Raw genomic sequence first — 16,125 nt, forward strand, 5'->3', positions numbered from 1 at the left:
GGTTTTTCCAAGATGGCGGCAGAACCACGTGACCTATGACGTCATAATTATAAAAAAATTATACAGGTGGAGTTGCACCTATGGTGAAAATTTCCTGTCAATCGGACCAACGGTTGCAGAGAAAATCATATGTATTCTGTGCGGACAAACAGACAAACACACAAATGAAAAATCGGTCAGAGACCGAGTACTTGCCGGAATGTACTTTTTTTATCAGCCATTTTGGACAAATATGGCGGCCGAACCACGTGACCGATGACGTCATCATCATTATTTTTTTCCTCCACCAGTTTATGCCGTCATGTCGCTCAAGAAATTGCATCTTGATTGGATGAAGTTTTGTACTTGTGGAATTATCAAATTATGACGTCATAATGGAGGCCTTGAGCCGAGAGAGTTGAAAATTGGGCACAGTCTATTCCAGGGCAAGACAAATATGTGTGTATAGTTTGGCCATTCTACGTGCAACGGTGTAGACGTAGTACTGCGAACAAAGACACAGACAGACAGACAAACCAACCGATCAACATACTTGCCGGAATCTTTTCCGGCAAGTAACAAACAAACGGACTCAAATGCAATACCCTCTCCTCTGGCGAGGGTAACAATACAAAAACTTTGTTCGCCAATTGGTTTCTCACATTTCGGCACTTATGATGGTAGGTTTTATTATTATTATTATTTTTGTATACAAGATCGAGGCTCATATAAGAGCTGACATTAAATCACATAAAAACAAACCGACACATAAAACATGTTGTCGTGCAACCGCCGAAATTAATATCAGGCGGTCGCGGACGAAGGCTTTAACTCCGAGGCGGAAACTCAATGGCGGATTCCAAAACCTAAAGCCCCTAAGCGCGCGGAATGGAGGGAAGCAGCAAAAGTCCCCGCAGCCTTAACTATTGAAATCAACCACCCGGTAAACTGCGTTCAGATATTTGTACAAAAATAATATAAGGGTTTATTCAGGAAAAGCAAAGACAGTAAAAAGCATGTGCCGGTAATAAAATAAGGTACTAAATTGGGATCCCACTCACAACATATTTCAAACACGAGACGAGGGAGATGAATACGAAAATAACACGTCTTTTACGTAAAATGTATTCGCGGATACGGCCTTATCTCGTCCTTGTCGTCTTGGTGGCTGCCGTCCAACACCCGGCTCCTTTTGTCCCGCGGCACGCCTCGCTCCAAGTTCCAAAGCCCCGAGCACCAAGCACCACGAGGTCCTACAGCAGGCTAGCGCGAATCCACCCAGCAAAAAGGAGCGAGCTCCAACCACCTCGACGGCGTTCTTCCACACGACAGCCAACTCAACCAGGACCAGGACTCTGCTCACAAGCCAACTCAGGATCGCACCGGGACTCTCTCAAGCTGTGAACTGAGAACTGTGAACTCAAAAACCTTCTCACTGCCAGGAATGTCACTCAACTGCCAGTCCTACTCCATGTCCATCTACCCGAAATGGCGTCCGGCTCCGCCCCCCGTTCATATCCCTGGCCGGTGACGTCAGCATTGGCGCACTGCTCTGCCAATCAGAGCCTCCACCGACTCGCCGGCTCGTCCAGGGGCACGCCCACTGCACCACTCTCACTCCCGTCCCCTGCTCCTTGTGTTGTAGCACTTGCTATGCGAGGTGGATAGGCCTCGCGGAGGTGTAAATGGTGGCGGCCGTGTGGCGGTGTTCCAGCCCGATTTCTTTCTAAGTCATGTCAGGGGGGAAGGGCGTCATTGGTGATGTACTAAAGGTCCTAACTAATGTCTAAGTGGTCTGCAGTGCTAAAAGGGACAAAGGTTTGGCTAACCAGGTGAGACATACAAGGGCTCTACTCATTAACCCCTACACTACCTATCACTCGAATCTCCTGGTAGATCCACAGTTATACACCTTAACCGACAAAACGCCTATACATGGACTTATTACAGGTAGTGTTCGTTCAGGTGGGTTTTCACGGGACACGCGAACGGTTCGCGAAGCATGCGAATGTCGAAAAAATGGCAAAGTCCAACATTCGTATTTTAGGCTCCAAAAGTTCGCCAAACATGCGCGGGGGTTCGGAAGCGTCGTCAATTGTTCGCAGGAGTCGTTTTTTGTTCGGCGGGTATTTCAAACATTTTTGTTCGGCGGGTAAGCAGAGAGTCTATTTCAAACATTTTTGAAATACCCGCCGAACAAAAAACGACTCCTGCGAACAATTGACGACGCTTCCGAACCCCCGCGCATGTTTGGTGAACTTTTGGAGCCTAAAATACGAATGTTGGACTTTGCCATTTTTTCGACATTCGCATGCTTCGCGAACCGTTCGCGTGTCCCGTGAAAACCCACCTTTACCGCGACATCCCGAAGCATGGTACCTACTCAGATCTACTCTGCTCTGCTCTACATATACCACTACCCAAATTCGTAACAATATGATAAAGGGAGTGGGAGAACAAGATGGAGAGCAGGGACATCGGGAGATCTGTGGGAGGGAGAGGGCTTGGGGGGAGGAGGCGTGGGAAGGGGGGGGGGGGGGAGAACGGTAAAAAACACATGGACACTGCTAGGATTTCCAGGAAAGAAGTCGGAAAGTGGATCTGGGGTGAATTAGCGGGGGTAGAAAAGATCAAGGTTTTGGATTGGGGAAGATAAGAGATGGTGGTGAACAGCTGTTTCAAAGACCTGGAGGGAGGAGTGGGATTGAAGGGAGTGGGGGAATTTGTTCCAGAGGCGGGGAAAAAGAGGAATGAAAGAGTGAAGGTAAGCAGAGAGTCTAGATTTTGGCAGGTTCACAGGTTTAAATCCCATAATTTGATTTGTCCATTATCTGCTAATATCAGTGTGGTGCAGGTAAAAGTACCGTCGCCTAATGTCCTTGTCATACATGTGATATTTGTAGCCGCTCTTGAGACGTAGAACAGTGAATGATAAAAATCATTCTTGTACATCGACTTAGGGTTACATGAGGTATTTTAGTCAGGTTCACTTTGTTTTTTCGTTCAAAATCATGGTAGATTAGCAAACCTATACATTTTTGGAAACGTTATTACATGGAAAATCTGAAAATCAATGTTTACATTTGCCAATTCCGACCAATTCGATTCGACCAATTCGACCAATCGACCAATTCCATTCGACCAATTCGACCATTCGACAATTCGACCAATCGCTTCGATCGACCATTCGACCATTCGACCAATTCGATTTGCCAATCAATTTGACCGACCTTTGCTTGTGTGGAACGGACTGTGAAAACGATGCGGACTATATTGTCGGATACGACACACAGGACAGTGATGCGAACTCTAAATGGCATATTCTGTAATCGTGTATGTTTGATGCCATTGACTGCCTGTGTAGATGTGAAGTTATACTGACTGCATGTGTATATATGATTTTGCTGACTGCCTGTGTATGTTTGGTGATATGAATTATTGTGACACATTGTGATGTTATTAACTGCCTGTACAAAATGATAACATGTATTTGATTATGCAACTTATCGCGAATATAAAGAGACAGTATTTTGCAATTCAAAACCTTTGATTCGTGTCTTACCATTCCCCATAGCACTAATTTGATACTTTCATTGGATTCCTTGTCCCTGAAAATACAGGTTTAGTATATTTTTAAAAGTTTTCAGGGTAATTAGAGGCAGAAATAGAACAAAATATGTATTTTACAGTGGCCATTTTGAAAATCCAAAATGGCCGCCATACAGGTATCTCTCCAAATGTAAACATTGATTTTTAGTTTCCTTACGCTATAACCTTTCCAAAAATGTATAGGTTTGCTAATCTACCATGATTTTGAACGAAATATAATTTATTGACATAGTGAACCTGACTATTTGCTCCATCTTGCTGATGTCTCCATCAGAACAAAATTTGCCAAGGATGAGGATAAGCCTGTGATCACCCCCTTGACGACGACGACGATTGCCCACGCCAACTGTCTGAGTGATCTGGATATTGAGAGGATTCCCAGATTATATGCCGGTAAGTGATGGATTCTTGGGGAGTGAGGGGGGATCTAGAGTTGACGGCATGAATCCATAGGTGGCTAAAAAGGAAACTTGAAATCGATCATACCATCTTGGGCAATTACCAGGTTTTTTTATAAGTTGTGTAAATGTTATCGTAGGGGTAGCACGATATGTTAGAAGTGTTTCCGATTTGAAAAGTACCTTGTTCACCTACATTGTAGTCCTGTATATTAGCCGATGTGGTAAAATACAACAAAACATGCAGTGTCGGCCCCAAACAGTGAACCCTTGGGCTACATCAATGCACGTGCATGTAGGCCTCTGTCGGAGTGTGGGATTTAATTATTTATTTATTTTGTACACAGAATCTAGGCTTGTGTAAGAGCTCACACATTGAACATGAAAACATGCACAGACACATAAAACATGCAATGAAGGGAGCAGGAGACTAGAGGGGGGGGGGAGAGGGAAGCACACAAGCACAACAACAGTTGAGAACAGGGACGTCGGTCGATCTGTGGAAGGGGGAGGGCTGGGGGAGGAGGGATGGGTACACTGTATAAAGCAAATGAACACCACTAGGAATTTCATGAAAAAAGTTGGGGATTTAAAGAGGCGGATTTGGGGTGTTTTCACGGAGGTAGAAAAGATCAAGGTTTTATATATAAATAATAACATCAAGTTTTTTTGGGGTTTTTTTTTGTATACAAGATCGAGGCTCCTGTAAGAGCTAACATCAATCACAAAAAATATATATTATATGTGTTTGTTATAATAAATAAAAATATTGTATGTGAATGTGTTTTTATATTATAATGCACCCAGAATGCCTCTGGGCATATTTAGGCATAAGTGAGTGTGAAAAAAACTTTGATTTTGTCTTACTAATTCTCCCAGGAATTTGTTATGCTTGATACAATAAGGCTTTAGCCCCTCGAATACATAGCACATGATGCATGATTCCAGGTTCAAATCCCACAAACTGTTCAGTTGTTCATTGTTTATACAAGCGGGCACCCCTGCCTTCTGCGGGGAAGTACCCATCTCAATTTATCAGAGCTTGGGCTAAAGTACGTGCTTGTCTGCTAGCCTTAGGTGGCCACTTAAAGTCAGTATTTGGGTCGGAACCAGAGGTAGAACCAGGTTGGGAACTTCTATGTAGGCCAAGAACTGTTAAATATAATTTTTGAAATTCGGTGCCATCCACGTTTGCTCCATTATAGTAAGCTTGTCCGCTGGGGTCCTTGTAAATCATGTAAAAGTAAAATGATCTACTCGTGTCTTTGTCTTGCATTTGGTATACAGTGTCCTCCATAGTATTGGAACAGTGGTCAAATTTGTTATTATTTCTATATACTCAAGAAATTTGGATTTGAGATTAAAAGATTAATATGGGGCAAGAGTACAGAAGGTTAGCTTACTTAAGGAAAATTGTGATTGGTCAGTTTTTTTGAAAAAACAAAAGTCAATAATGATGGATTGGCTCTAAATCTTGTGAAAAACCTGTACTTTTTATCATATCTGTATCTTGAGTAGGAGATATGCTGGTTGAACATACAATAATATTCGATTATGTTATATGTGCAGTGTGTTAGTGTATCTACGGTATGTATACAGTGCCTATAGAAGGTAGCCATTACTCAAAAAGCCCACCTTGAGTCCCATTTGAGGCATGAAAAAAAACTGGAGATTCTGAAGCCATGTGGCAAAAAGTTTTGTGGTCTGACCAAACAAAGATGGAACTTTATGGCCTAAATGCAAACCGTTACGTTTGCAGCAAGCCCAGCACATCACCCAAAGAGCACCATCCCTACTGTTAAGCAAGATGGTGGCAGCATCATGTTATGGGGATGTTTCACATCGGCAGGGACTGGGGCACTTGTCAGGATAGAAGGGAAAATGGATGGAGCAAAATACAGAGAAAAATCCTGGAAGAAAACCTGCTGCCCTCTGCAAGAAAGCTGAAATTGGGACAGAGGTTCACCTTTCAGCATGACAACGACCCGCAGCACACAGCCAAAGCTACACTGGAGTGGCTGAGGAACAAAAAGATAAATGTCCTTAAGCCCCGACCCAGTCAGAGTCCCGACCTAAATCCAATCGAAAATCTGTGGCATGACTTTGAAGATTCCTGTCCATCAACGCTCCCCATGTAACTTGACTGAGCTTGAACAGTTTTGTTCAGAAGAATGGGCAAATATTGCCCAATGAAGGTGTGCAATGTTGTTAGATACGTATCCCAACAGACTCACAGGTGTAATTGCTGTCAAATATGCTTCCACCAAGTATTAACTCAGGGGGTGGAAACTTATCCAACCAAGATATTCTAGTTTTGTATTTTTTATTAATTCTCTGAAATTTGTAGAATTTGTTTTTCACTTGGAAGTTGTGGGTTACGATGTGAAAATAAAGGTGGAAAAAGTCTGCTTTAATGCATTTTAATTCCAGGATACAAGGCAACAAAAAGTGAAAATTTTGAAAGGGGGTGTAGACTTTCTATCGGCACTGTGTTTCACATTGCGTTTAGAATCAAAGCCGTATCGCCTCCTGCAGCTTTGAACATTCATCATATTCATCATATGTTTGCATGGAATCGATAGGTGTTTGCAGACTTGACAGCTTATCCAAGAAATAAGCATGTCGTGCCTCGATCCATCTGAGGCATTGATTATTTTATGTCCTCAACAATTTTATTAACTTGTAGTTATATCTTTTGTGTACATCTGATTTGCTGTGCCACTGTTGATATTTGAAGCAGAGTCTGAAAACTCTTCTGAAAAAGTGATTTTGATTGATTTTTCTCAGTCTGAAAAAGAAGTGATTCTTCACCATGAATTGAAAGGTCCAAAAATGATATGTAGCATGACATTTCAAAAAGTTGTGAATGACTAAGAACAAAACTAGGTGTGTTGGTTAGGCGACAAGAAGAAGCCAATTAGATTTTGGTTCAGGTCCGAATCCAGATCTGGCCTATCAGTGGGACACACAACATGAACTGTTCAGCCTGGCGCAGGTGTGCGCTCTACCATGTGCAGTTCTAGTTGAACAGGTTTTCCCCTCTTGTCCCAACTGTCATAACCACTCATTGTTCGTTGACATTCTTTTTATCGAATGTAACCACAGGCAAAGTATTCTGACAGCTGGAGGATTCGTGCATTGTGTGAGATACAGTGGCCTCTAAAAATATATGTATAACCATATTCTCAACTGGTCTCAAATTTGTTGCTGAGTTCAAAAAGCAAAGATATGAGTTCTACCCTATTTTGTGGCATGATTTGAAATTGAACAGGGTTGAGGGAGTGGGAGGTTAAATTGAGGAAATGAAAAATGAGAAAAAGAAAAGTAACGATTTATTTTTTTACTACAAGATCGAGGCTCGTGTAAGAGCTAAAAATATTTTTTAAGTGTATAAAAGATAAGGATGATATAGAGAAAGAATGTTTGGGGTGAAAGGTTAAGAGAAGGAAAAGATTACTGGGATGAGATGAGAGTAAGGGGGAGAGAAGCAATGTTTGGAATTGGCAAAGTAGTGCGGGAGGTTAAATTCTGATATTGTGCAGATTAATTAAGATTTCCCCACAGCTTGTGTGCAATTTACAATCATCTCTGGACAGTCTAACTATGATGGTTTTGATTTGAATCAAAGGACAATAACATCTTGCTAGTTTAAAAGTCAAAGGGTTAATACAATTTTTTGAAATATTCTCCACTCTCATGCTATATATATATATATGTATGTACATGCCAAAAGTTTTGTAGTTCAGGATTCATATTGTAAATGATAGCACACTGAGCAGTAAAATAATTAAAAATTCTTTATTAATAGCCTGACGTTTCAAGAACAAACTAGTTCTCTTCCTCAGAGGCGTTGAGTGTGGTGTTAACCGTTAAGTTCCGTTGGGGACGGTTCACGTGATGGATTGGTCCAAGTACTTGCCAATCACAGGGCTTCCCTGCATTCAAATGACTTTGCCGTTTTTGACATTTTAATTGATTAATTGACATTTTAAGTGCTATGTATGTAGGGTGTAAGTCGATGTGTCGGTTGATGGAGTTTTTAATCAGAGTACCAGGCCTCGACAATCTCGCGGTTCACTCTCAAAGATCTTGTGCCAAGGATCGTGGTCTGATTCCGTGTGTGTGTGTGTGTGTGTGTGTGTGTGTGTGTGTGTGTGTGTGTGTGTGTGTGTGTGTGTGTGTGTGTCACAACCAATGACAACCTGTCTTGTCATCCAGCACGTTGGTGTTCAGTTAGCCTTGTGGTTAAGCGCTTGGATGTTTATTTAAACCCCCACCAATATACTATTCAAACCCCCACCAGGATTTTATATTTTTTTTTAATCGAAGTATTTCTGAATTTTTTCAATGGAATTTCATATTTTGAACACTAGCAACGGTACCTGCCCTATGGGCAGGGCTTCAATTGGGAGGCCCAAATGAAAAGGCTAAATATCAGAAATTGAAGGCTTTTTTTCTTTTAAACGATTTATATAAACATCCGTTAAATCTCGAATGGTGCAGCCGTTTGCGTGGCACCCGGGAAAATAACGTCATGCGGGAGCAAGTATCAGCAGGATGTGGCAGTGTGTGAGTCCACGGTTCTGATCCTCCTTCATGCCGAAGTAGCCCACCACTTCTCCAAGCATTCCGCTCTTCAGATCCGCCATGACAGATTTAAGCTTGATACTGAAGACGCGTGCAGTTAGTCCTCCCGATGTCGTATGTACTCCCGATACGTGTTTCCTTCATTGTAAAAACTTCCAAATCAACAGTTAAAAGGATTTTGAGCCAATAGCTGTTACGGCCTTGGCAAGATCGATGGAGACAGCGATCTGTTAGCGTATTCACCGCCCAAATAGCTATGTGGAATTCTCTCATGTAGAGATTAAAATAATCGTGTTCACAATCGCCAGGTCGTATGTACTCCCGATACGTGTTTCCTTCAGTTGAAATGGGTTAGAATTCTCTCAAGCAGGGATTCAACCCGTGTCCTTATAAAAGGTCTTTGTCCGAGGTCACCGAGTTCAATCCGTGCAGCGATCGGTGCAGCCGTTTGTGCGGCACCCAGGAAAGCAACATCATCACAATGAGAACAATGAATGTTATGCGGGAGTCCAAACCTGAGAATGCTGGAGACTACAGCTGAAATTGGGAAAACTAAATAGCCTAGTTTACTCCTGGAGATCCCAGGGGTATCCACCCAAAATATCGTTTCGATCGGTTCAGCAGTTTTTACGGTACCTTCGAACAGACAGACAGACAGACGGACCGACATTTGGTGAATTATAGTAAGATTAGAAAACGAATCGGCTTGTTTGCACTTCCAAAAACCTGATGTTTAGCAGTACTTTAGCTCTAAATTTGGAAATAATGTACAGTGTCATCCCGTGCACAGTGAGGAAAAGCAATTCCTTAAGCCTGCCTGCTTGATGATGAAACAAAATTGAAAATCATTCCAAACAGGAAACTTATTATTTTTAAGGATGTCATAAAGGACATACAACAGGCACGAATAACAAATGTAATGTGTTACATAGGGTGGTGTAATCGACACTGTGTCGACAATGGTAAATTCCCGAATTTATTCATTTGTAACACTTTTATAATCTTTCTTTTATTTAAAATGAATTATATACTTGAGCACAATAACACAATTTGCCTTCTTGTCACTTCCAAAACCCTTTAATTTAGCAGTACTTGGGACTTGTTGTTGTTTAGCCCAATTAATTTCATTTATTACAGGCCACTGTATCTCACTCACAGTTCTCTCGAACAAGCCCATGGTATGGAGACAGCCGATCGATCTCGCAGGGGAAATGGTCTTCTGCCCGATTCGGTCTACATCTTGTCTTGTATAGGGTTTGGGGAGACAAAAGAAATTATTCTGGGCTTTGGGGCACCTGGCTGAGCGATGAGGGTTCAAACAAGAGGTCAGGGATTTAGGCAAGCAGGTGCGGAAAAGCATCTGGTTTACATTTCAGCATAAGCCATGAAGATAAGCATTTTAGGAAAAAATAATCCTAACATTGCACTCTGTGGAAAAACACTTTCATGGCTTTTTTAAAGAAATATTATATTTACTCCCGCTAGGGAGTAATACATTCGAGTGTGTGTGTGTGTGTGTGTGTGTGTGTGTGTGTGTGTGTGTGTGTGCGCGCGCGCGCGCACGTATGTGTGTTCGTGTGTTCAGAACTGTTCCAGATATCTTGTTCACGAACGGATTTGGATGTAAGTTGGTGGGATGATTGCCCTTGGGATAAGGAAGAATTGATTAGTTTTTGGTGAAGCTCAGGATATTATTCCGGATCCAGGATTTTTTACCATTGGAAGATAGGGCTCAGCAGCGGCCACCCACGGCGGGAGTATGCGCTCTACTGCGCTCTACTGAGTGGCGTTCTAGTTCATCTTTGCACAGATTAATCAATGTAAGCTTTTATTCCTTTAAGTATATCTAAGCACAGCACATAATTTCTATAATTTCTAATGCAAATTCCTCAAGGAGTTATCACTAAGTATATGTTTTTTCACTTTATTAGCATTCCATATTCCAAAGATTATATTACTCTTCTGTCGTTGATAATACTTTGATGTTGATAATAATACTGATGTTGATGTTGTTGATAATAATACTCTTCTGAGACTGTTCTGTTGTTGTGCTTGTGTGCATCCCTCTCTCCCTCTCTTTGTCTCCTGCTCCCTTCATTGCATGTTTTCATGTTCAATGTGTTAGCTCTTACACGAGCCTCGATTCTGTATACAAAAAAAAAAATACTGCTGTGCACCACGGTTTGTATTGTAAAGCTACACCTATGTTCCCTTGCTTTCCTGCAATGAGAAGAGTAAGAACAGGTTAGAACAGGATGCAAGTGATAACTCACTAAAAAAAGGAGGGACATTTCAATAAACTGAGAAGTCCATGTGGACTTCTAAACTTTAATGATCGAGTGTGGCCGCGATGGCATGATCAGAAGCATCAATCTCTCCTATGAAAGGAACAGCATCATCTATAGCCATCACGACAGCAGTCTCTCTCCTTTGAGAGTGTTGAAGGCTTCGGCAGCGGCAGTTGATTGTGGAAAGCCTTTACTTTGTATAAGTGGATGGATCTTGGAAGAGAATTTGACAATACATTGTCAAATTTGACAAGAGAACTTGCCAACTACCCGACGTAGAGATGGCAGATTGTGTGGTAGTGGCTGCTACTGAAGGGGACTGAAGGCGTTCAGGGTCAGGTCTAATAGAGCCATTGCTGATAGAGTAACCAAGAAGATTGATGGGGTTGGCAGAGAAGACGCTCTTATCAGTATTGAAGATCAAGATCATGGCGGCTTGAAGGAATCTCTCAAGATTGGTGTCATGCTCTCGTTGGGTCCTTCCACAGATAGTGAGATTGTTCACATAGGCAGCGATATTGTGGAGATTTTCATCAGGTATGATGTTTATTATATGTTGGAAGCTGCCAACGCCGTTCGTTATGCCGAATGGGATTCGAAGGAACTGGTACAGCCTTTGATTAGCCTCAAAAGCAGTGTGGGGGAGAGGGTCGAGGCCATGGTAAGCGCTGAACTAAAACTGAGATTATTCAAACCCCCACCAGGTAAATTGAAAAAAGCAGCAAGGCCTTCCGAGAGGCTCAACATCGATTTTACGGGGCCTTTACCATGCGTTACTCCAACATATACCTGCTTACTATTGTCAACAAATTTTCCAGGTTCCCTTGTGCTTGCCCTTTGGTACCTCCACTGTCACAAAAAATAATGAAAAGATCATGAAGTGGCCCAAAAGCAAGAAGACTCTTACCATGCACCCTCAATCCCAATGGCTGCTGCTGCAGGCTGTGCACCAGCTGAGCCACCAACGTTCGCCGCTGTGACCGCAAAATGTTTCTTCTGCAGAAGCAATAAACATCCTCGAAACAAATGCTCCGCCAAAGATGCAACCTGCAACATTTGCTTAAAGAAAGGTCACTTTGCAACGGTGTACAAATCATCAGTCTCCAAATACCGTTACGGTACTTGCAAAAGTCTCAGCAGCATCACCTGCATGCCTCTCAAGGGCCCTTCTGAATGTACAAATCAATGGACTGTATCAATGCACTTGTGGACAGAGGGAGCTCAAAGTTTTGTGAAGTCCCTCAATCTCAAACTGTCTACATGTACGAGCAAACTCTCCAAGGATGCTACAACCTTCTCCACCATGCCCCTACAATACTGCTGTGTAGAACTCCTCTACAGAGGCTATATTTACTCCGATGTGAAACATACTGTCCTGCGGGACGTGTGCTAACGCGATATTAGGACATGACTTCTTGAGACAGCAGGCTCGTGTTGAGATTCCCTTTGATAGTGATAAACCCACCCTTAAGGTATGCAGCCTGGCAACTGCTGTGGTACCGACACTGTCACTGTTGACCAACCTCACTCCTGGCTGCCGACCTCTCGCCCCCAAGTCCAGGTGGTATACAACTGTGGCCACCAAGTTTATACACGCCGAGATCAAGAGACTGTCAGAGAAAGGTGCAATCGAGGCCAGTGAATCTCCCTGCCGATCACAAGTACTTGTGACCACCAGTGAGCGCCAGAAAAGTGGATGGTCGTGGTTTACTCTCAATTAATTGCTTCAGCTTCTTGGATGCATACCCCCTCCCACGAGTTGACGAGTTGGGAGGAAAGGTCGCCCTATACCTTCAAACAGGTGTTTCCATATACATACAATCCTTTCCTTGCTATACAACAAACAACAACAGGCATTTTAAGGCCATTTTCCCTGCAAGAGCGGGGGTTAGCCTTACGGTCCCCATGACAATCTTCTCCATTTTGCCCTATTTTCTGCATCTCCCCTTGTTAACCCCCTTGCCCGCATTTCTTCTTCGACCATCTTTAGCCAAGTCTTTCTCGGTCTTCCCCGTCCCCTACCTCCTTCGACATTCATTTCCATCACTCTTCTCAACCAGTCACTTTCATCCTTCCTCAACACATGACCAAACCATCTCAACCTGTTTCTCTTCACAGCATCCATCACAGGCTCTATTCGCATCATCTTTCGCAATTCATCATTTGTCTTCCTCTCTCTCGGGCTGAGCGATGGTGAGCAAGCCTGGTATTGGCTTAGCGGTTAGGGTGCTGGCTTGGGATCCGAGGATCCTGGGTTTGAATCCCGGTCGATCGCTAAATTAACACCAGGGGCGTTGACTCAGCCTGTCATCCTTCCGAGGTTGGCAAATTGAGTACCAGCTTGCTGGGATGAATGATCCCGGTGTGTACCCCGGTTTAGAATTGGTACACGGTATCCCTGCGCATCGTAAGAGGCGACTAAGGGTTGGCGTCAGGAAGGGCATCCGGCCATAAAAACATTGCCTCAAACAGGGAACCATGATTGTCATGGGGCCCGCAAGGCTAACCCCCACTCTAGCGGGGGAAAAATGGCCTTAAAACGATCATTCATTCATTCATTCTCTCAACGATACACCGCACATCCACCGAACCATTCGCATTTCCACCCTTTCCAGCCTTCGTTGCTGCTCTATGTTCATTACCCATGTCTCGCTCCCATAAATCATAACACTTCTCACACATGCAGCATACACCTTTCCCTTCAGCTTCAACGACACTCCCCTCCTCATCAGCACGCCACTCAGTTCCCGAAACTTCTTCCATGCACATCTCACTCTAGCAACCGTTGCCGAGTCTGATCCACCTTCTCCATTCAGCATGTCTCCTAGGTAACAAAATATTTTCACACCTTCCAGCTTCATGCCGTCTCCAAGATCCAACTCAACATTTCCTCCTTCTGCAGCTCCCTCTGTGCACACCTTACAATTGAATGTAGCTGCCACACTGGTAAATGACCTTCTCAAACCACTACATTTTTGATGAACCCACTCAGCGCACATTGTACATTGAATGGAATTCACTCCGACACCCTTCCTGCACACAGCACACGGCCACTTCCCAGTTCTTTCCACCTCACCACATGCTTTAACACTTGCCATCACCTTCGTTTTTCCGATATTCACCTTCAGACCTTTTGTCTCCATACATTCCTTCCACTTGTTCATCTTCTCCTCCAGTCCATCCATACTTTCTGCAATCAACACCAGATCATCTGCATACAACAACTCCCACGGTAAACCCTCCTTTACGTTCCGAGCCAGCACCTCCATCACAGCTACAAATAGTAGTGGACGTAGTACCGACCCCTGATGCACTCCCACCTTCACCTCAAACTCACCACTGTTCCCGTCCTTACAGCTGTGCGCGCTCTTTTTTACATAGCCATCACTACTCTGATCAACCATTCCTCCACTCCTAACTTCCTCAATGCCCATGTCACTACTTCACGTGGAACCCTATCGAATGCTTTCTCCAGATCAACAAACCCAAGAAACAACTTCTTCCTCTTCTCCATGTACTTCTCCTGCAACTGCCTTACAATAAAAAGCGCGTCTGTCATTCCTCTTCCTGGCATAAATCCAAACTGCATTTCGTCAATCTTCACTTTCTTCCTTATCCTCCTCTCCAACACTCTTTCCAATACCTTAATTCCATGCTCCAATAACTTTATCGCTCGATACGAGCCACAGTCCAGAGGGTCACCTTTCCGCTTGTATAGAGGGACGAAGGTACTAAGTTCCCAATCCACTGGAATGCGGCCTTCTTTCACCACAAGATTGCAGATTTCTGTCATTCCCTTCACACCCCAATTTCCCACTGCATTCAACATATCTCCCACAACTCCCGTCGGCCCTCCCGTTTTTCTACTCTTTATTGCTTTTATCGCTTCCTCAACTTCCTTCTCGGTTATCTTCTCTGCCGGTCCTAAAACTGGGTTACTCTCTATGTTGCCATCCCATTCATTCTCTGCATTCAAAAGTATTTCCATATATCTCTTCCATCTTCCTTTAATTCCATCTGGGTCCACCATTTGTCCCACTTCATCCTTCAAGCAACTCACCCCCATCACATCACACCTCTCTTTCACTATCTGCTTTGCAGTCCTGAATACCGCTCTCTGACACTCTTCCAAATCCAAGCGTTCTCTGAACATTTTCCTACATGCCTCCTGCGCCTTTGCTACCTCTTTCTTTGCAGCCTTCTTGGCTGCCTTATAACTTTCATGCTCTGCCTTTTCTGCCCCCGTACCCTTCGCCTTCTGCCACTCCTTGAACTTCTTCCTCCTCTCGTCAATCTTCTTTCCAACTTCATCATCCCACCACCATGTTTCTGAGTGCCTCGGTGGTCCTTTTGTCCATCCACATACCTCACCAACGGCTCCCAACAGACTATCTTTCATTGAAATCCAACCACTTTCAACCTCAACCACATCATCCTCTACCAATCTACCATACTCAGCCTCTCTTTTAATGCCTCCCTCACTGTCACCTCTTTCAACCTCCACAGTCCACACCTTCATTCCCGCTTGGTACTTCACCCACCGAGCTCTCCTCGCACCCTTCACCCCTATGTCGCAGACAACCAAGTGGTGCTGTGAAACAGCCTCCTCCCCCGGGATCACCTTTGTGTCCCGGAGGTGCCCCCTATCTAGCCTACGCACCAGCAGGTAGTCAACGGTTGTCGTCGACCCACCTGACGTGTATGTAACAAGCTTATTATCCTCTTTCTGGAACTGAGTATTACAAATCAATAAATCAGCTCCATCAGCAAACTCCAAAATCCTTTCACCTTCTCCATTTCTCACACCATATCCGTAACCCCCATGAACTCCATACTCCTTCCCACATGTCCATTTAGTCTCCTCCTACCACAACAACTTTCTTATCTTTCACATTTTGCATCAGCTTCTCTAATGCACACCAGAACTTGTCCTTCTCTTCATCGCTCCGACCAACTTGCGGAGCATATCCCGAGAATCCTTTCCTTGCTATACTGTCTATAAATTACATACGCTGCCTCCTCAACATAACATGTTACAAATTGACATTTTTCTTGTTCACAAGAGTACATCTATGCTAAGCGAAGCACATGCACTATACTATTCTCATAGAAATCTAGCGATGGATTCTTCCCACCCCCTCCCCTCCCTTTGTTCCACCTAACAATATATACTGTATATCAGTTGTGCAAATTAAAGAAATTCAACTGCAATGCAAAGACTATTTTCTTACCAATTGACCTGAGACATGAGTTTTTGGTAATTT

At 43.6% G+C, this 16,125-nt stretch overlaps 1 protein-coding gene across 1 annotated transcript in view; it reads left to right on the plus strand.

Moving 5' to 3' along the window:
* The window catches only part of LOC137422021 (uncharacterized), a 90,106-nt gene that overhangs the window by 63,120 nt on the left and 10,861 nt on the right, over positions 1-16,125 (plus strand). The window contains exon 14 of the mRNA XM_068108696.2: positions 3,863-3,981. Within this exon, the coding sequence (XP_067964797.2) occupies positions 3,863-3,981 (119 nt within the window). The remainder of the gene's footprint in view (positions 1-3,862; positions 3,982-16,125) is intronic.

The sequence above is a fragment of the Myxine glutinosa genome, chromosome 2 (genome assembly GCF_964187855.1).
Source record: "Myxine glutinosa chromosome 2, kmMyxGlut1.1, whole genome shotgun sequence".
NCBI classification, from domain to species: domain Eukaryota; kingdom Metazoa; phylum Chordata; class Myxini; order Myxiniformes; family Myxinidae; genus Myxine; species Myxine glutinosa.